At 33.6% G+C, this 21,164-nt stretch overlaps 1 protein-coding gene across 3 annotated transcripts; it reads right to left on the minus strand.

The window, feature by feature from the left end:
* Positions 1-367: 367 nt before the first annotated feature.
* Positions 368-5,354, minus strand: LOC146926370 (Tetratricopeptide repeat (TPR)-like superfamily protein). Of its 3 annotated transcripts, XM_085758743.1 has the most exons (5): positions 5,232-5,354; positions 3,775-3,859; positions 2,845-2,978; positions 610-2,747; positions 368-426 (listed from the first exon to the last, which is right to left on the minus strand). In XM_085758743.1, the coding sequence occupies exon 4, from the start codon at positions 2,612-2,614 to the stop codon at positions 779-781; it is 1,836 nt and encodes a 611-aa protein (XP_085614869.1). In that variant the 5' UTR covers positions 2,615-2,747; positions 2,845-2,978; positions 3,775-3,859; positions 5,232-5,354; the 3' UTR covers positions 368-426; positions 610-778. The 3 variants fall into 3 exon arrangements, with proteins under 3 accessions (XP_085614869.1, XP_085614867.1, XP_085614868.1); XM_085758741.1 differs by having other exon boundaries at positions 610-2,978; XM_085758742.1 differs by having other exon boundaries at positions 610-2,978; positions 3,775-3,953.
* Positions 5,355-21,164: the final 15,810 nt, after the last annotated feature.

Here is a 21,164-nt window from a genome sequence, read left to right on the forward strand (position 1 = left end):
CAATTATTTTGAGAAAAAGAAAAAATGCTAAAGAGACAATAATTGTGAGACGGAGGGAGTATAAGCAAAAATTGGTCAACAAAAGTTAATGTATTTGGTTCAAAATTTATACCAAATATATCAACTTATGTTGACTCATTTTTACTTATATTTTGGGACGGAAGGAGTAGGTAGTTAGGACATTAATTAATGTACCATTTAATATTGTTGAAAAATTGGAGAAAATAAAATGCATGTAACCTGGTTTTATAAGAAAGGTCAATTTCCAAACCTCGAAAACATGGGCTAGACAGATGAAGCAACAAAATAAGTACATATATTCCCTTGTCTGCCATGGTTAAACTATGAAATGAATGAATCTTAGTCATTTATCTTCAATCTAAATAACCTTTGTAACCTTTAGTATTGATGTGCACTAATCAAAACCTTTTAATTTAGGGAAATGTTAACCGGTGCCCCGAGGCACTGGTTAAGGACCTTAAATGGTAACATTTTGTGGAAGTTTGTGCAATAAAGTGCATTGAAAATTGAAAACTTTTACATTCTTATGATATAATTACTAAATTTAGAATGCTTAAAGAATGCCCCGGGGGCACTCGTTAACAAGACCCTTTAATTTATTTACAAATTACAACAAAAAGAATGATCCAAAATAAAATAAAGAAACAAACAATAGCATACTCAAAACTATTTTCTCCCCTCTTATTAACTATCATCAGCTCAAAAATCCAAAATCCTTTATGCCATTCAAACGGGACAACTTTCACATTCCAAGAGCTTAAGACATTTCCTCTATCTGTACTTGAGGATCATAACCTTCTTCTCTCATTTTACCATGTAATTTTGTCAGAATTTCATAAATATGGTCAGATTCATCATGAACTCTATCACCTGCTACGAAACTTCGAACTTCATTCTTTAACTCCACCACACTTTGACCGACAATCTTGTTCAACCTTTTCTCCTTTACCAGTCTCCTAAGTTTTGTAGCACTATGCCAATTTTCGTCGCCACAATAAATATTTGACAGGAGAATATAATACCCTGCATGATTAGGGTCTAATGAGAAAAGATTCTTAGCTGCAACTTCCCCCATCTTTATATTCTGATGTATGCGACATGCACCGAGTAAGGCTCCCCATATATCAGGTCCAGGTTGGATTGGCATGTTGTAAATTACATCCAAAGCCATATCCAGCTCTCCTATTCGACCAAGAAGATCAACCATTATCGCGTAATGCTCCGAGTTTGGTTTTAATTTGTACTTGTTAACCATGATATCAAACATATTTATCCCTTCTTTAATCAAACCTGAATGACTACAAGCAGATAGAATTGAGATGAAAGTTACATTGTTAGGCTTAGTATTTGAATGATTAGCCATCTGATAAAATAATTTCAAAGCTTCTTCTCCTTGACCATGAAATCCATAAGCTGCAATTATTGAGCTCCAAGTAACAACATCTTTATACGACATTCCTTTAAAAACCTTGTTAGCATCTTCTATGCTACTGCATTTTGCATATACCTCTATAAGTGATGCTCCAATAAATTGGTTATTTTCAAACCCATTTTTAATTACAAACGCATGAAAACATACAGCTTGTTGAAGAATCCCAAGTTCTGAAACAGCAGTAAGAATCTTAACAAGAGCAATAGCATCGGGTCGAGTTCCACTGGATAACATATTGCGGAAAACCCACATTGACTCGTGCACCATACCGTTGTTGGCATAGCCACTAAATAAAACAGCCCAAGCAATTACATCTTTCTTTGGCATTCTATTGAAAAGATCAACTGCTTTTTCAGGTGAAAAACACTTCATGTACATGTCCATCAAAGCTGTAGAGACTGTGGTTTCCATCTCAAAACCATAATTCACTGCTAATTCATGAATCTTCATACCTTCTTCCAAATTGGAAATGCAAGCACACGCTCGCAACACACTAACCACAGTAACCCAATTGGGCTTAATTCTCTTATCTAACATTTCATTGAAAAGATCTAATGCGTCCGTTTCGGCTCCATTATCGGCATAACATGCAACCATTGAGCTCCAAGATATAATATCCTTATCAGGCATTTCCCTGAACAAATTTTCTGCATTTTTTATAGAACCAGTTTTTCCATATAAATGAAGCAGTGAATTGGCCAAACACAGCTTAGTGTCTAAACCTTTTCTTTTTACAAAGCCGTGAACACTTCTTCCAAGCTTAAAATTGGATAACTGAGCACAAGCAGAAGCAACACTAACAAGCGTCACTGGATCAGGACTCACTTTCTCCGAGACAACCATTCGGGAGAAAAAAGCAAGTGCAAGTTCTGGACTACCACTCTGCTCATAACCACTAACGATCGAAGTCCATAAAACAACATCAGGCTTCGGATACTCCATAAAAACTTTCACAGCATCATTCATTTGACCACATTTTGTGTACAAATCAATCAAGGCAGATCCAACAAACATGTCACAGTCTATCCTCACCTTCTTCAGAAACCCATGAATCACCTTACCCAATAAAAGCTTCCGCAAACCTGCACACGATTTCAAGGCAATGGATACCGAGTAATTGTCGGGTCTTTCCTCAATCGATACAGAACTAACGTTATTCATTTGACGGAATAAAGACAACGTCTCTACCCATTCTCCCTCAAAACAATAACTCCTAAGCAAAGCATTCCATAGGTAAACAGTTCTGTGAGGCGTTTCTTGAAACAGCTTATGGGCATGGTGAATCGATGCATATCTAGCATAAAGAACATTGAGCTTGGTAACAATGAAACTATCATGAACAAGACCCGCTTTCAAACACTGTGAATGCAACTGTGAAATTGATAACTGACTGCAACAAGTTTCCAATAACTTCGCTAAAAGATTCCTCCTTTCCATAAGCTATTCATCTTACTTGCATTATTCAAATTTATTATTGCATCTCTCAATCACTAATCTTCCTTTTTAGTGGCACTACCAACATGTCCTGTTGAGCAAATTACGTAATTAATAAGTTCAGCAGCATTTGACAGAAGAAAATAAAATCCATTGCTGGTATGAAAAGAAAAACATGTAGCAGTCAAATTACACCAGTGTTGTTAAATAAAGCTATAGCAGCTCAAAACCGCTACAACGTTACAGGTTTTTGACAAACAGCTATTATTATGTGATATGCTATTTAGTTCAAAATGTTGTCAAATAACAGCACTATTGTGTAGCGGAATTTTAACAATCCGCAGTTAACAGCGTTGAATGACACAAAAGAATGAAAATATCACAGTAAGAAATAAAAGTACAATAAGAATAAAAAATAAATGGTGGACAAAACCCAGAAAATGGAAATTTTCAAGAGATTTGAACATAATTGTCAATCCCGGAAAATATTTTTCATTTGGGGTTTCTTGTGCGAAACCTTTTCATTCAGTAATCAGAAACTAAATTCATGATAGATAAAATTGCAGGAAAATGAGTTTTCATCTTTGAACAAAATTTGGAGGCCGTAGATCAGAAAGATTAGATGAAAAAAAAAATTAAAATATTATGTTGTCAATCGTAGACATTAGAAACTAGCAGATTGTTAAAATTCCGCTATGCAATTGTCAAAATAGCAGAAAATGGTGGATGTAGAAATTCTGCTATAGCGCCACTATAATGGCTATTTGACAACATTTTATACTAAATAGTGTACCGCGGAGCAATAGTGGTTTGTCCAAATTCCGTGACGCTATAACTGTAGAGCGCCGCTATGTAAAATTATTCAAAAAGAGAAGAAAAAACAATACCTCTGGCCTTTCCTGTAACAATGATGGGTCTTGCAGTGCTGAATCCTTCCTGGTAGAGTCGCTATTCTCTCTTTCTCATTTGAAGCTGAAAGAGTTATCACCCTCAATGATCAGATTTTTCCCTTATTTTAACACTTGGATAATTTTACATATGGTGTACAATATAGTCGTAGGAGAATCTACAAAAATAATTATTATATATTAAATGGCCGTGGGGGCTAGTTTGCACGAATGTGATGAGGGATTCTGATGGTTCATAAATTACACATAAAATGAGTACTGAATTGATTTCTAGGGCAAGCGAATCTATTCACAGGGGACATCTACCTTGATGAATTGATTCACAGACACATAGTTATGTAGAAACAATAGTGATTCAAAATGATGTTAGGAAATTGTGGTCTCTCATTTTATTATTTTCCACAAGAATTCTATCATCTAAAACATCATTCCAATCACTATGAAGAATATAAAATCATTACCTTATCATGCTACACCAAAACCATCATTGAATTCATGATAAACCTCCTTGATCCATTACTTATCATAGTTTCTAAAATACTAAAAATCATATACTCTCATTTCTTAACCTACACCAATTCCTATTTCCTTTCAAGACATTTAGGAACCTGATTAGGGTCCTAAAAATGTGTCACTTTACTCTTTTAAGTTCATTGGTTGTTTCCATTATTATATCAATTCATCCATTCAGTAATGATCAAAACTTTCCAACACAAATAGTGGATTCACACAATGTTGTCAAATGGCGGCTATAGCGCTATAGCATAGCAGAATTTGAACAAATCACTATTATTCTGCAATCTGCTTTATAGTACAAAGTGTTGTCAAATAGCCGTTACTGCAGCACGATAGCGCGGTAGCGTAGCAGAATTTTAACAAAATTTTACTTTCCACGATTCGCAATCAACAAACATCACATATTACATACTCACAGTCACATCCACCAGAGACATGAAAATTGGCATTCCATACAAAATGCACATCACTAGAGTTGTCAAATGGACCGGCCCTGCGAGCTAATAGCTGTAAACTAAAAAGCCCGATCACGCGACAACAGGTTGTGCGAGACAAACAGTTGAAGATTCAATTTGGTTCCTCACAATTTTGCCTCATTACAACAGAAGGTCCAATTTGTCCTATATGAATGTCAGACACTAATTTGACTATTTTTTTTTTTTTGGTTGACAACTAAATTGAACCGCGAAGAAATTGTGAAGAACCAAATTGGTTAGTGTTACAAAATACAGAACAAAATGAGAGAAATTATAACAAAAACTTCCTAAATAACATGAAGAAAAAAAAATATGCATTATGTTCTACTTCTACGTTGAATTAGGATTGTTCACAATGAGAGAGAAATATTGCTATAATGGAAGATGGAACCAAAAAGAAGGAGATAGATGAATGAGGAAGCTATAGAATTTATAAATACTCACTTAACACTTAGTTAACCAAAACGAGAGGTGGTGCCGGAGGAAGATGCTGCGACGGCGTAACGCCGACAAGTGAGAAACGGGAAGCGACGGCGTATTTCTGACTTAGGTCAAGTGGGAAACAGTAACAACGAAGACAAGACCAAAAAATGTGTTTTGTTTTTTGAAAATTGCTTTTTTGACATTGAAAAGTTCACAATGACACATGTAAATGACCTAAATGCCCCCAGCAGTAGCTAACTACTGTTGAGGATCCAGTAGTAGTTAACTACCGCTAACCTCGGCGGTATTTAACTAGTGCTGAATTCATTTCTACACAGCCTACTACGTTTGATGTACCATTCCTTTTCTCAGTCTTCTTTTCTTTTTCTTCTTCCTTTTCCACTTAGATCTGGAAACAAAACTACTTCAATAAACTTATTAATCAACAACTCCTCTTTGTACAATGAAGATACAATTTCTCGAAAAGAATATGGGCTATATTATTTGTGATTCAATTGGAAAACCATTAAAACAGATATGTGAATGAAGCAACAACTCCTCTTTTTTTTCTTCAATCTCAATCATGGAAACAAGGAATGGGAATTCAATATCTCAGCAAAATTGATATAACAAAATTGGAACCGCAAAATTGAAGAAGACAATTGCAGATTCCTAATTTCTTGTGTCAAAAAAAAAGTGCAGATTCTTGATTTCTTAATTTATATATATCCTCACTAATCAACAACCCAAAAACATTATATAATTCCTAATTTCTTAATTGAAGATAGACTAAAAGAGGGACAGTGATGATGAAACTCAGTTAGAAGTAGTGATTTCCATAAACTCACTTATTGAAATTGCAATTTGATTTTATGGAAAAAGAAGAACCATGTGGAGGGGTCTCGTAAGGAGAAGGCGAGTGGCATTCTATAGTCATATGGAGAGGATGACCGAAAAAATAAAATTGAAAAGACGATGATGGTGGCAATTAAATCAGAAAAGCAGTTAAAAAATGGAAGTTGGTGGCAGAACAAGTGGGCATGCAATTTCTAGGTGTAGTTAACTACCGCTCCAGCGGTAGTTAACTACTGCCGGTTTGAAAAACGGTAGTTAACTGCTGCCGGTTTAAAAAACGGTAGTTAACTACCGTTGGGGCTTTTAGGTCATTTATATGTGTTATTGTGAAAAGCAACTTTCTTGTTTTTTTTTTTGAAGGGGAGCCCAAAAAATGTGTTAGCATAACATTAAACTCAAAAAAAAAAATAGAGTATTCTCTCCTTTCTAAAATACATGTCACAATTAACTACCGGATACACAATTTTGACCATTAATATTTTTAGTTATATATAATAAAAAATTATAAAATTTGATATTTTAAAAATATTAATTGAGACAAATCAAATAACATCTTACATGCTAACATTTATATTTAGGGTTAATACGTTTTTACCCCCTGTAATATAGGCGAGTTCCGGTTTTCCCCCTGTAAAAAAGATTCTTTCGATTCCAACCCTGTAATATAAAGATTCCGTCGAAAACCCCCCTGAGCACATTTGAGACACCCCCAGCAGATGAAATGGCATGACGTGGTGGGCTGAGTCACCTATTCTGCTGACGTGGCACGCTGACTGTATAATTAATTTTATTTTTTATTTTTTTATAGGGACAAGTGGCATTTGTCATTTTTTTAATTAAAAAATAATTTTTTTTAAAAAATTAAAAAACGAAAATAAATCAGAAAAAATAAAAAAATTCCGATTTTTTTTTAAAAATTGGAAAAATTAATAAAAATGAAAAAAAAATCTGGAAAATTTTAAAAATAAAAAATAAAATCTGGGAAATTTTAAAAAATAATAATTTAAATTCTGGAAAAATAAATAAAAATTGAAAATTATGATAAAATTCGGAAAAAAAATTAATAAAAATGAAAACAAAAATCTGGAAAATTTTAAAATAATAATAATTTTTTAAAAAAAATTCTGGAAAAATAAATAAAAATTGAAATAATGGAAAAAATAAATAAAATGGAAAAATAGACTTTTTTTGAAATTTAAAAAATTAGAAAAAAGTTCGGATTTTTTTCGAAATTTAGAAGATATTTAAAAATACTGGAATTTAATTTTCAAAATAAAAAAAGTTTAGATTTTTTCGAAATAAAAAAACTGGAATATATTTAAAATTTTAAAAATCTGGATATATATTTTTTAAAACCCAATTACAATATGAAAATTAAAAAAATTATCATCTAAAACTTCTTGCCTATGTAAATTTTTTAATTTTCATATTGTAATTGGATTTTAAAAAAATATATATCCAGAGTTTTAAAATTTTAAATATTTTCCAGTTTTTTTTATTTCGCAAAAAAATCTAAACTTTTTTATTTTGAAAATTAAATTCCAGTATTTTTAAATATCTTCTAAATTTAAAAAATAATCCGAACTTTTTTCCAATTTTTTAAATTTTGAAAAAAAATCTAAATGTCTTTTCTGCTTTTTTATTTTATTTTTCGAAAAAAATAATCTGATTTTTTGTTATTTTTAAAATTTAAAAAAAATCAATCTTTTATTTTATTAAAAAAAATAATCTGATTTTTTGTTTTTTTTTTGAAGAAGCTAAAATGAAATTTATTCAAAACGTAAAGAATCTCATCTAGCACAAGGAATGCTAGGCTAGGATACTTAAAAGCAACATACAAAGGAAAAGTGTGCCATATATACACGGAACACTCAGTATTTTTTTCATTATTTTCAATTTTTATTAATTTTCCAACATTTTTTTTAAAAAATAATTATTTTTAAAAATTTTCCAGATTTTATTTTTAAAATTTTTACAGGGGGAAAACTAGAACTCACCTAAATTACAGGGGGGGTAAAGACATAAAAAAATGACAAATGCCACGTGTACCCTATAAAAAAATAAAAAATAAAATTAATTATACAGTCAGCATGCCACGTCAGCTGAAAAGGGTGACTCAGCGCGCCGCGTCACGCCATGTCGTCAGCTGGGGGGTCCAATATTCGACCAGGGGGTTTTCGACGGAATCTTTATATTACAGGGTTGGAATCGAAAGAATCTTTTTTACAGGGGGGAAAACCGGAACTCGCCTATATTACAGGGGGTAAAAACGTATTAACCCTTTATATTTATTATGGCCAAAGTAATCTATGTGAATGTTGTACATTGTAAAATTGCGACATGTATTTTGAAACGGAAGGAGTATTATAAATTTTATTTGATATTTGGGTTTTTAACACTTTTTTTTTTACCAAGTGTTTTCAACACATTAAAATATCAAAACAACAACTTTTTTATATGAAAGTTATCAATTTTTTTTTAAATCATTTATTAACAAATGTCTTAAGAGCACTTGCTAGAAAGACCCAAGCAACGAAACTTTCCTCATTTCAACGGTTATGAATTTCTAACTTCTCAAAACCGCTTAAAATTTGAATCATCCAACATATTGCAGATTAGGTCGCATCTCAAAACCACCCAATATTCTTAGAAGGGAAGTGTGTCCAATTAATCACATTTCAACCTTTTTCAACTGCCAAACAAAAGATAAGGTCGCATTTATTAAATCAGTTATTCTTCAATTTGTATTTTTATGGTGTTGTGCAGATTTTATATATACGAAACAGATTATTCAGGAATTCAGATTATATAGTATGAAATCGTACGGTGTGTGCTGAATTCTGAATTAATTTGATTTTAAAAGTTTTAGCTAAATTCAACCATTTTTATTAAGTTTGCATATTTAAATATCTTTTTATTTGTAATTTTTAAATTGTTGATAATTTTTTAAGTAATTCATTATAATTAAAAAAAACAAATGGAAATGTTGAGAATGGGTCAGTCTGAAGCCCAATAGGTTAGTATGGCGTAATTTTTAGATGGGCTAGGGCTAAAAAACCAATTTCATTTGGACTATTATTTTTCTCACCCTATTACCTTCTCACGCGTCCTATATAAGCAGCAATCAAAATCTCTCCTATTTCGGCAGTTGTAAATTTCGCTTTTTAAAAACAACAAAAAAACTAAGTAAAAATGATAAAAACATGTCAAATAAAACTAATTGAAAATTTTTTGGATTTTTCTGAGAACATGAAAAATGGGTCTAAATGATGAAATTTATAATTTTGAGAGGCGACTGATGAGTCATAGAATAGTCTATTTTATTGCATTATTTAGTATCGTTTTATTTAGATTTGGTTTTATTTTATTTTAATATTATTTCCTTTTTGAATCTTTTACTTCAAATTGCATTTTATTATATTTTAGGAACGAATATATGGTGGAAGGTGTCTTGGAGCAAAAGAAAGAGGACTGGAGCAAATACAATACAAGAATACGAAGATACGAGACAAAAATATGTCTCTACCAAGTCAGAAGCTTGGCACGGCCCGTGCCAACATGTGGCACGGCCGTGCCACCCTCCAGGACCACTTTTGCTGCTTTTCTTCAAGCCCAAGTTACTCCGTTGCAGCTTTACTGTTTTGCCCTTATAGTAGCTTAGTTTCTAAGTCAATTGTAAAGCTATAAATAGAGTAGCACTCCATCATAAACATTCATCTTTTGTTCTTGGAATAAAAGTTCACTTTTATATTACTGTTCTTTTACTGCTTTCTCTCTTCTTCCCCTATGTCTACAATGAACGTTAGTGAGTAGACACTTCTTTGTCTTGGGATTGTTGGTAAGTCTAATGACATAATCCTAAACAAACCAAGCTTAAACCCTAATTTCTATGTAACCCTAATTTCTAATCTAGATTCACCGTCTTAACGTGGATTAACAATTATCAAACTGTGGAAGCGAAAGCGGAGGGTTTGATAATCGTTAATCCATCATCCCAAACATCAATTCATAAAGCGAGAGCGGAGTCTCGATGTTGGAACAAGTGAATCTAGACAATAATTGCAAAACAGTGAAATAGTCTTTGCAATTATTGAGACAAAGAGTAGTTTCAATCCTCTATGCATCTTCTAGTAATCATGTCAGTGAAATAGGCTTGGTTACTAGAAGTAAACTCTCATCGGACTTTCATCGGAAAGGTGTGGGGCTAAGGGAAACCGGTCTTTAGGAATTAAGGTGTAAACCATGAAATTAGATGTTTAAGTCTTGTCTAGTGAAGGGTTTGTTATTATGATAAACCAATAATCCCAAGGCTCTTTTATTATTATTGTTATTTATCTTCAGCAATTAACCCCCTATTTCATAATCTTTCTTCTTTTCTAATCATTCTCTAAAAGCTAATTGAATTCACAACTCCCTAGCGGAACGATACTCTTCTTACTACTATTACTTCGATAGGCCGTGCACTTGCGGTTTGGCTCTATCAAGTTTTTGGCGCCGTTGCCGGGGAGTTGTTGTAATTTGATTAACTTTTTAATAGTGATTAGACTAAAAAAAAAAAATCTTTTTCGTTGTTTTATTTTATTTTATTTTATTATTTTTATATTTCTTTCAAAAAAAAAAAATCTTTACTTTATTCTGTTTTATTCTATTTTCGTTTTATATTTGTTTCATATATATATATATATTTATAAAAAAAAAATAAAAAAAAACATCTCTCTCTCTTTCTCTTTTTCTATTCTATCTCTAACTGTTTTGATTTCAGGCATGGCTCAAAACCTTTATCAATGGACCTTTTCTCCCCTTTCATCACCTTGTAAAGCTTATGAAATTTTTGGTCACACTGGTGTTGAATGTCAACTAGGTAGTGTTGTTAGAAGTCCCGAGCAGGTAAACTATGGGTTTAGGAATGATCAAATTTTTTCTCAAACCCCTCAAAATCTTTTTAGACAACAAATATCACCACCCGGTTTTGCAAACAACCAAAGAGTCTCTCAAAAATCCGACTTGGAACTTTTGATAGAAAATTTTGAATTAGATAACATTAGGCATAACCAAGAGTTTAAAGTCAAAGCTGGAATTTTGAATGACTCTCTCAAAAGGCTTTCCGCAAATGTGGATTCTCTTTCTACTCACAACAAAATGCTTGAGACTCAAATCCCTCAAGTAGCCCAACAAGTAACCTCTTACCCACAACCCTCCGGAGTCTTCCCGAGTCAAACTGAAACCAACCCCAAAAGCCCAATAAATGCTATTACACCTAGGGATGGTAAGCAATTAGAAGACCCCGTTGTGGAAACCAAGAAAATTGAGGTTGAGGTAGAGAGTGAAAATCCACAAAGTGAGAAAGTTGTAGTAGAAAGTGGAAAGCCTCACATATCACCACCATATGAGCCAAAAATTCATTTCCCACAAGGGTTTGATGAGTCCAAGTTAGATGAACAGTTTAGGAAATCTATTGCAATCATTCAAAGCAAATTGTCATCTAAACTTAAGGATCCCGAGAGTTTTTCCATACCATGTGACATAGGATCCAAGACTATAGAAAGAACAACATGTGATTTGGGGGAGAATATTAGTTTGATGCCATTGTCCCTTAGTGAGAGATTAGGTATCGGATAGAGAAACCTTTTGATCGTCAAGCTAATGACTTTAAACGAGCGCTTCGTGGGAGGCAACCCACGCATTTAATTGCTTTTGTTTTGTTTGTTTTTTGTTTTAAGTTGTTTTGTAGGTAATTGTCCATGTATGATTCAAGAAAAACTGAAAATTTTGAAGCCCCCTGACCAGAAGGTTGGCACGGCCCGTGCTAAGGTTGGCACGGCCGTGCCAGTGTTTTTGAAGCAAAATTGGCCAAGACCCACAGAAAGTTGGCACGGCCCGTGCCAAGGGTGGCACGGCCGTGCCCGACCTCTAGCCTTCTATAAACCCAATTTTTTTTCTTTCTTCTTCCTCATTCACAAACAACAACCCTCTTTCATCTTTCAAATCTCTCTCTAAACCTCCATAACCTTCAAACCTCAAACCTTCAAATCTCCATAAATCTTCACCAATCCACTCAATTATTTCACCAAACAATTCTAAACTTCATCCTAAACCAAACCCTCCCATCAAAAATAACTTTCATCCACTCAAACCTATAATTCACCAAAACCTTATTCTCCATTAAACCTAACAACCACAAATTCTCAACAAATCTCCATAACCAAACCCATCAACCTTACTAAAACATAAACTCCAACCCTAAACCAATCCTTTCCACCAAATATCTTCCCAAACCCTAAACCTTCAAAACCAATCCACACCAAAGGTCATATGGCTTCAAGAAGAAGTGGTAAGAAACCAGCAAGCTCTTTCGGAGGTCCTCCCTTAAAGAAGCAAGCACAAGCAAAGAATCATGGAATCCAATTTCGAGACAACAAGCAACGGGACAGGTATAAAATTCTAATCTCTAAACCCTTGCATCCTTCTCGATATCCCGATTCTCATACTTTGAATATGCTAGAGCTTAGTGCTGATGTTTATAGGCTTATAGGAAGGCTAGGTTGGACTGATTTGTTGAAACCTATGCGGGTTTATGAAAATTTCACTTATGAATTTCTCAACTCAATTATTTTTACTAAAAATAAGTTGGATTTTGATAGCCCTAAGCATAGAGTTTCTTTCTGGTTAATGAATGTTAATTATGATATGTCTCTACAGCACTTTTGTGATACCTTAGGTTTTGCAAACGAGGGGTATATTCATGATTCTTGGGACCCTAGCCTAAAACCGGATAACTACCAACCAGCTGCCTTTTGGGAACACTAGAACCGATGAGCAGTTCATGTTATGGGCAATGCTCTACAACCACCCGGTCAACACTTGCTTTTATCCGATTGATTACACTAGACGTTGTCGGTACTAGACCGGCCGGTAAAGGAGATATAGTGGTGGGTGGCATCATTACATACATAGGTAGGCATTTTGGCATTGGTGAGGACGAGGGGATCAAACAAATTGAGGGAAACAATAGACTTAACATGGACACCCTCATTACTATAAATTTCATCAAACCTCGTCCACCACTCCATCACCAACTCAAGTTTAATGTGCCTATCATGTTTTTACTTCCTAACCCATCTCGGACTACCACCGAGGTGGAAGCAAATTTGTTGTATGTTGATGATGTGCAGGTTCTTAGTGAGCAAGATGATGATGAGGGAAACGATGCTAACTTGCACCATGATGTAGGAGAAGGTGCTAACTTGCACTAAGAGGAAGAGCACCATGACACCATATAAAGTAGGATAGAGGTACATAATGATCGTGATGATGATGGTAATGAAGAGGAGGTAGGTGCAAACTTGCACCATGAACAAGAAGCCGGTGGAAGCTATAATGATGAACGGCGGGCATAGATGCAAACCAAAGTTCAAAGAATAAGCACCGAGAAACAAGGACAAGGTGTTGAAAGGAACAATGTCCAAAGGAGCAATTGAATAAATGAAGAAAAAAATCACATGCTCCGAAACATGACGCAACACCTTCACCCTCCAAAGTCCACCTTATGGACCTCAATGTACAATTGTGAGCTTTCCTCTTCCTATCTTCCCTTATCTCTTCTCTCCTTCTCCTACTCTCTCTCTTCTACTCTTCTTTCCTCTTCTTCTACTTCTTCTCTTTTAATTTCTTTTTCTTTGAATCATTGAGGACAATGCTTCCCCTGAGTGTGGGGGGGGGGGGGGGGGGGGGGGCTAATAAAGTGTCTAGAGTTGTAGTGTTCCCAAACTCCCTTGAACTTTATTCTTTTGTTTTGTTTTTATAGCAAGAGGCATAATTAGTAGCTTGTTTTTAATGTAAAATATGGCATAAAATTTTTTGTTTTGTCTCTTCTTTAAAGGTTGTTTCTTGTACATGAAAGTAGTTTCTTGTGTTTCTTGTGTTCTTGCTATACCCACATCTTGTTTTATTGTGAAAATTCTCCAATGAGAAAAGCACCCAGTTGCAATCTTTGAGCAAGTGTATGAATAGGTATTTTAAGGAACACGTTCTATCTTTAGTGTTAACTTAGACCCTTTAAAGTCTTAAGAGTAAAAGTAGTATAAGTTTGTGTGGGAAAATTAATCAAATTGTTCTTAATTGTTATATTCTTTTTAATTTGTTAATGTTAAATGGGGCGGGAGAATGGCACCAACATGTGGGGGAAAGGACAATTACATCCTAACTTCCTAATTGTGGTGGTGACTCCTTAATTTGAACTTAAAGTGAAACAAATTCATCAAAGCTAGGGGGAAAGGACAATTACATCCAAAAAGACTTCCTACGCGGAGATGAAACAAATAAATAATTTTGCAGCACTGCTTAGGGTGATTTTGAATCTAGGGGGAAAGGACAATTACATCCGAGAAGACTCCCTACGAGGATAGATAGCCCCTAAGCATCTGCAGCCCCTTGTGCTCAATTGTTAAATTAATTCAATCTTAACTTAAATTTCCATCACTCTTATATGAAATGAAGAAAGGACTTTTCTCGGTTACTTTAGCACTAAGGATAGAACCTATTCCTCATAATATCTGTCTTATACAGGAGCAAGAAAAGGGTTGGACTGCACACACACACTCACTTGAAACTTGATGTTGGGTAGAATAGGTTCATGAGAAGTATTTGAAATTGTAATTAGTGTACTTGAAGCAAAGCCTTTCTTTTGAGACTTTTGTTCTTAATATTGCCATAATCAAATCTTTTGTTGCTGCTATGTTTGCTGCCTTTTGCTTGAGGACAAGCAAAGATTCAAGTGTGGGGGAGTTTGATGAGTCATAGAATAGTCTATTTTATTGCATTATTTAGTATCGTTTTATTTAGATTTGGTTTTATTTTATTTTAATATTATTTCCTTTTTGAATCTTTTACTTCAAATTGCATTTTATTATATTTTAGGAACGAATATATGGTGGAAGGTGTCTTGGAGCAAAAGAAAGAGGACTGGAGCAAATACAATACAAGAATACGAAGATACGAGACAAAAATATGTCTCTACCAAGTCAGAAGCTTGGCACGGCCCGTGCCAACATGTGGCACGGCCGTGCCACCCTCCAGGACCACTTTTGCTGCTTTTCTTCAAGCCCAAGTTACTCCGTTGCAGCTTTACTGTTTTGCCCTTATAGTAGCTTAGTTTCTAAGTCAATTGTAAAGCTATAAATAGAGTAGCACTCCATCATAAACATTCATCTTTTGTTCTTGGAATAAAAGTTCACTTTTATATTACTGTTCTTTTACTGCTTTCTCTCTTCTTCCCCTATGTCTACAATGAACGTTAGTGAGTAGACACTTCTTTGTCTTGGGATTGTTGGTAAGTCTAATGACATAATCCTAAACAAACCAAGCTTAAACCCTAATTTCTATGTAACCCTAATTTCTAATCTAGATTCACCGTCTTAACGTGGATTAACAATTATCAAACTGTGGAAGCGAAAGCGGAGGGTTTGATAATCGTTAATCCATCATCCCAAACATCAATTCATAAAGTGAGAGCGGAGTCTCGATGTTGGAACAAGTGAATCTAGACAATAATTGCAAAACAGTGAAATAGTCTTTGCAATTATTGAGACAAAGAGTAGTTTCAATCCTCTATGCATCTTCTAGTAATCATGTCAGTGAAATAGGCTTGGTTACTAGAAGTAAACTCTCATCGGACTTTCATCGGAAAGGTGAGGGGCTAAGGGAAACCGGTCTTTAGGAATTAAGGTGTAAACCATGAAATTAGATGTTTAAGTCTTGTCTAGTGAAGGGTTTGTTATTATGATAAACCAATAATCCCAAGGCTCTTTTATTATTATTGTTATTTATCTTCAGCAATTAACCCCCTATTTCATAATCTTTCTTCTTTTCTAATCATTCTCTAAAAGCTAATTGAATTCACAACTCCCTAGCGGAACGATACTCTTCTTACTACTATTACTTCGATAGGCCGTGCACTTGCGGTTTGGCTCTATCAGCGACGTCCTATAGGAAGTCCCTAAGTCCCTTCTACGAGAGTCTTGATCCTTGATTTTTTTTTTCTTCTGATTTTCTGCGAAAGTTTCAGAGCAATATGATCAAGTAGTCCGAAAACCGGATTTTCGACTGGAAACAACTAACAGCGACCTAAAACAGAAGGATGGAAGTTAGAAAGATTAATGTGGTACTTAAACTGGTTATTCATTTTACAAACAAACTCATAATTTGTGGTGATATAGTTCGGATTATATCATTCGAACAATTTTTTTTCCTAATTAAGGGTGTTCAGAGGGTGTTTGGATTCTATAATCCAAAAAAAGCAAGGAACGTACCCTATTTTTAAAAGGGTGTTCGGATTATAGAATCTAAATGGGTGAAACACTCATTTTTCCACCCCAGAATAAGGGGAAATTCAATTCGAATTATAGAAACTAAAAATTTCATGGCCATTTTCATAATATATATATATATATATATATATATATATATATATATATATATATATATATATATATATATATATAAAGAATAGGGTGCGCGAGAAAAGGGGAGGGTGGGAAAAGTAATAGTATTTCATTTGAAGGAGGAAAATATGGATTAATGGGTTAGTCCATCAGCTCGATCCATTTTTTAGAGCTCTACATAGAAGGAGGAAAACTCAAAACCACAAGAATGCATGTCTAAGAATTCTGCTCTTAACCCAAACGATTTTGCTCATTTCCAAAGTAAATGACCAAAATACCCTTGCGTGAGTTAACTCACGCTAATGTTAAATTTGCGTGACTTATCTCACGCTATGTGTGTTAACTCGCGCTGAAAATACACACTGAATTCCAGCGTGAGTTAACTCACGCTGGTTTTCTTTCTCACTTTCACACCACTAGTGCATACTCTGCCCCCCACCACAACTACTACTCAATAATACTCATTCATTCTCCAAAAGAAAAGGAAAGGAGCACATTAATTGGTGATGAATTATGTTTAAGAAAGTGATTTGGTGTGTGGTGTTTCACTATTTATTTGAGTCAATGGAATGGGCAACATGTCATCACTCATCACCATGCTTTCCTTCATCTCCACCATTTTTCTTCCATTACATGGCAACGTGCATCACCATGTTTTGCATGTTTGTGATGCAAATTGACATAGAACACAACAAAACAACTTCTTTATGAGCAATCTAATCACCACACACCACTATAATCAATGACATGAAAAGAGAAAGAGAGCAGGCATTTTGTTGAACTTGGACAAGTGAAAAAGGAACCAACGTGAGTTAACTCACGCGGCGTGAGTTAACTCACGCAGAGATTAACACTAGCGTGAGTTAACTCACGCAGCGCAAGTTAACTCACGCAGGGGTAATATGGACATTTACTTTAGGAATGAGCAAAACCGCTTGGGTAAAGAGCAGAATTCCATGTCTTATTCCCTAAGCTCTTCATAAAAAACATATTATAATGACCCCGAACATTCGATTAGGTGTGAGATAATGTGTCAACTCAACAATGTTTAATTAATCATAAGTAACATAAGGACCAACTTGACTTATATTGTGCAATGTCTAAGATGATTATCGAAAGAGCATTGCTATATCTCTAGACAAATTTCATCCATAACCAATCACGGACAGTTTCTAGCCAATTAAAATTGTTTCTAGTCGGAAATCAGGGAGGGAAGTTGTTTAAGTTAGGAAAGGTATATATACAATACACGCTCGTGAAACTCTCGTGAGGCTATGCTTCGTTGTATTTATCAATTTCCTTTTCAAAATTACGATAAATTGGAGACTGGTTTGAAACAAGTGGCAAAAACGAAAATTAGTAGTCACTCAAAATATAACTAGAGATGAAGGTTTTCCAATTAAAATGAAGTTTTGGCTACTACAATTTTAGGATCAGTTCGGTTCAACTAAGATGAGGTGATCAGAAAAGCACGCCATCATAGGTGGCTAGAAAAGCAATAAATCCCCACTATTCGTGTATATGTTGTGGGAGTTTGTTTTTGTGTGCAAATATCTTTTAGGTTGTTTAATTGTCTTGCATGATCGTCAAAAAAATTAAAAAATCGTCTTGTGTGGTAGATGAGGGTGTAAATAATTTGAACTGGTGTTCGCATGTATCAAAATTTCATGTGCCTTGTGTTATGACATGAGAAAAGTAAATCAAAAGACTTGTCTATAAGGTGAGATAATGTCATGACTTAAATATCAAATGTAACTTTATTTTATACATGTTAGACTCATAATAGTCAGGGGCACGACCCTGGTGTTAGATTTTTTTTCTTCAATTCTTTTTAAAGGAAACTTGTCAAGATTATAACAGGGTCTTTGAATTGTCAAAGCCGACCTTGATAATAGTGTTACATGATTAAAAATTGACATTGAAACTTGTCAAGATTATAGCATAGTCTCTGAATTGTCAAAGTCGACGTTTATGGCAACTTTCACTCTATTGATAGTAATCTTCTTTGAGTGTCTTCGCTCGTATATCATTATTTAATGGTGTGCCTTAATCCAACTAATTGCTAGGTTACCTCAGAAGATAATTTGTAGCTCAAATCTCAATAAAAATATGAATTTTTAACCCTTAAACTTATGATGAGAGTCCAGTCCAAAAAATTGATCTATAAGATATTAGAATATCATAACTTTAATATGAAATTCAGGTTTAAATTCAATGTGATATACTTGCAACATCTTTTAAGTCGTTGATTGCTATGTATAAGAGTTGTAGTATGCTTATACTCTCATTGATACATTTTACTTATAAAAAAAATAAAAAGGCATGATAAACATAAACTTCTAATCAAGACAATAGTGAAGTTACTTGTAGAACTTGTTCACAACTTTAGACAAGTGCCAATACTTTTTAATTTTGGTGGGAAACATATAGGAACTGGCCTTTTGTTTTGACAACAGCACTCTTTGTGGCGACATTAAATTGCACATGCTTAATCACTTGGTCATAAAGTTGAAATCATAATTTAAAAACCAGGGAAATAAGGTCATGGGACAAATTATTTTGTCCTCGTGATCAAATAGAATTATAGCTTTGGATAAATAAGAAGCTGCAACGTTTCAAATTGCACTTGTGAACTTCACAAATATCACATCACATCACATAATGTATATAGACAAATATAACCAATAATTTTGTGCATATTAAAGAATGTCTAAAAGCATATTATACCATTTCTAGACTAAATTAGACGTTTCTCTGCAATGTCGGGATATATCCAATTCTTGATCATGCGTTTGAAGAAAAAACAAACTCCAATTGAGCTCCAAACTGTAAGGTCTACGACAATAGAATATCATTTCGTTGGAATTTCCATTATGACACATCAATCATTCTAATTTTCAGTCTAATCATTTATTCTTTCATTGTAATTTATTTGGCTCGCTTTAGTATTTGGTTTGTGATTGATTGGGGTTCTCTTCGGTAGACTTTCGCTCTATTTCAGACCATTTCGATCATCATGATATATTCATAGGGGGTTTGAAAGCGAGGCGCTCTTTTTTGCACTTAATTTGATTTACATGTGTGTGAGTTATCCGACAAGAGCAAAATGAGAGGATTTTCAATCATAAGGATAAATGGATGCCTCCGTTGCTTGATAAGGTTAAATATTTGTCTTTATGGTGGTTGAAGCATGAGGCCGCAAATGTTTCTCTTGAGTTTGCTGGTTGGTGGCAACGCTCCTTTGATTATCTGGGTGTTGGTTAATTGTATTGTTTTGTTTCTTTTTTATCGGTACTCTATTCTCTTTAATGGGCGCTAGTTAACTCTTTTGTGTATTTGAACTCTTTACTTCTTCTCGGCGCACTTTGTATTCAGGAGGTGGCTTTTCATGTTGTTTAATATATATCATTTTAGCTTGTTAAAAATATCATTCTAATTTCCATCTAAACTCCAATTGAAACACACATTTTGATAACAATGCTTTTTTTTTCTTAGGGAAAATTTTTAAACAAAAAAATATTTTCTATAGGATTTTTGTAACAAAAAATTTGAGTTGTGTAATTAACTAATATGACAGTTAACAAAAAAAATACAATGTTAACCATTTTGTTAGCAAATATCACATTGACTACTTTGACCGTCTTAATAACTAGAAAAGTGCAAGACATTGACCACTTATTTTATATAAATTTATGTTCTTTCGGACATTATTTTTAAACTATGTAAAATAATTGGTTAATGATTTGGGTTTTTATAAGTAATGAAGTAGCCAAAATGATTAGTAAAATTCATATTAATTAAGCGGATAATAACATACATTTTTGTGATTAACGAAATTGTGAAATTGGTTAATGACACAACTCAAATTTTAATATTCAAAAATTTTCTCTATTAATTTATTTTACAATTTAAAAAGTTAAAACAATAGACAAAAAAGCTTAAACAGGGTAAATGTCATGTATTATTGACAAAGTAGTGTGTTCTGATAGCATGGCTATATATGAAGCACGAATACTCCAAACACGGACAAGTACCCGTATCGGGTACATATCGAATACCGATATTTTATGGATACTCGCAAATACGTATCCACGAAGTATCATAATTAATTATTTTAATTTTTTTTTTTTTAAAAAAATTATTAGATACTTATAGGATGCTCAACAGATATACACGGATACTTATAAAATACTTCACAAATAAGTATCCTTGAAAAGATGAAGGATAAAAAAAGTGGGATAACATTGTGAAAATTTAATGGAGATGTATATGATTCAATTTTAAATATGCATGAATGGAATTGTTTCACTATGACCCACTTAAAATTATACTTCTTGTGGATGAAGTTAACGAGAAAGAGGAGATTCAACTAATCAACATTAGACAAAATTTGTGTTGAGTTATTTTAATGATGCTTATGTTGATAATATAACATATGGATGAAAATATCATATGTATTATTTTTTTAAAAAAACTTGTGACTTTTATAATCTATACTATATATAAAGAAAACTACACCTTTCAGCACTTTTTGGCTGACTTTTTCCCTTCCAAAAATACACTCAATTTTCAATACAAATAACACATGTAACAAATAGATAAAAATAAATTTAAATATTAAAATAAAAGTGTAACAAACACAAATGTCCAGTTTTTTCTT

Source organism: Medicago sativa, chromosome 4, assembly GCF_051527215.1.
Source record: "Medicago sativa cultivar Bolivia chromosome 4, Bolivia_mono, whole genome shotgun sequence".
NCBI lineage: Eukaryota > Viridiplantae > Streptophyta > Magnoliopsida > Fabales > Fabaceae > Medicago > Medicago sativa.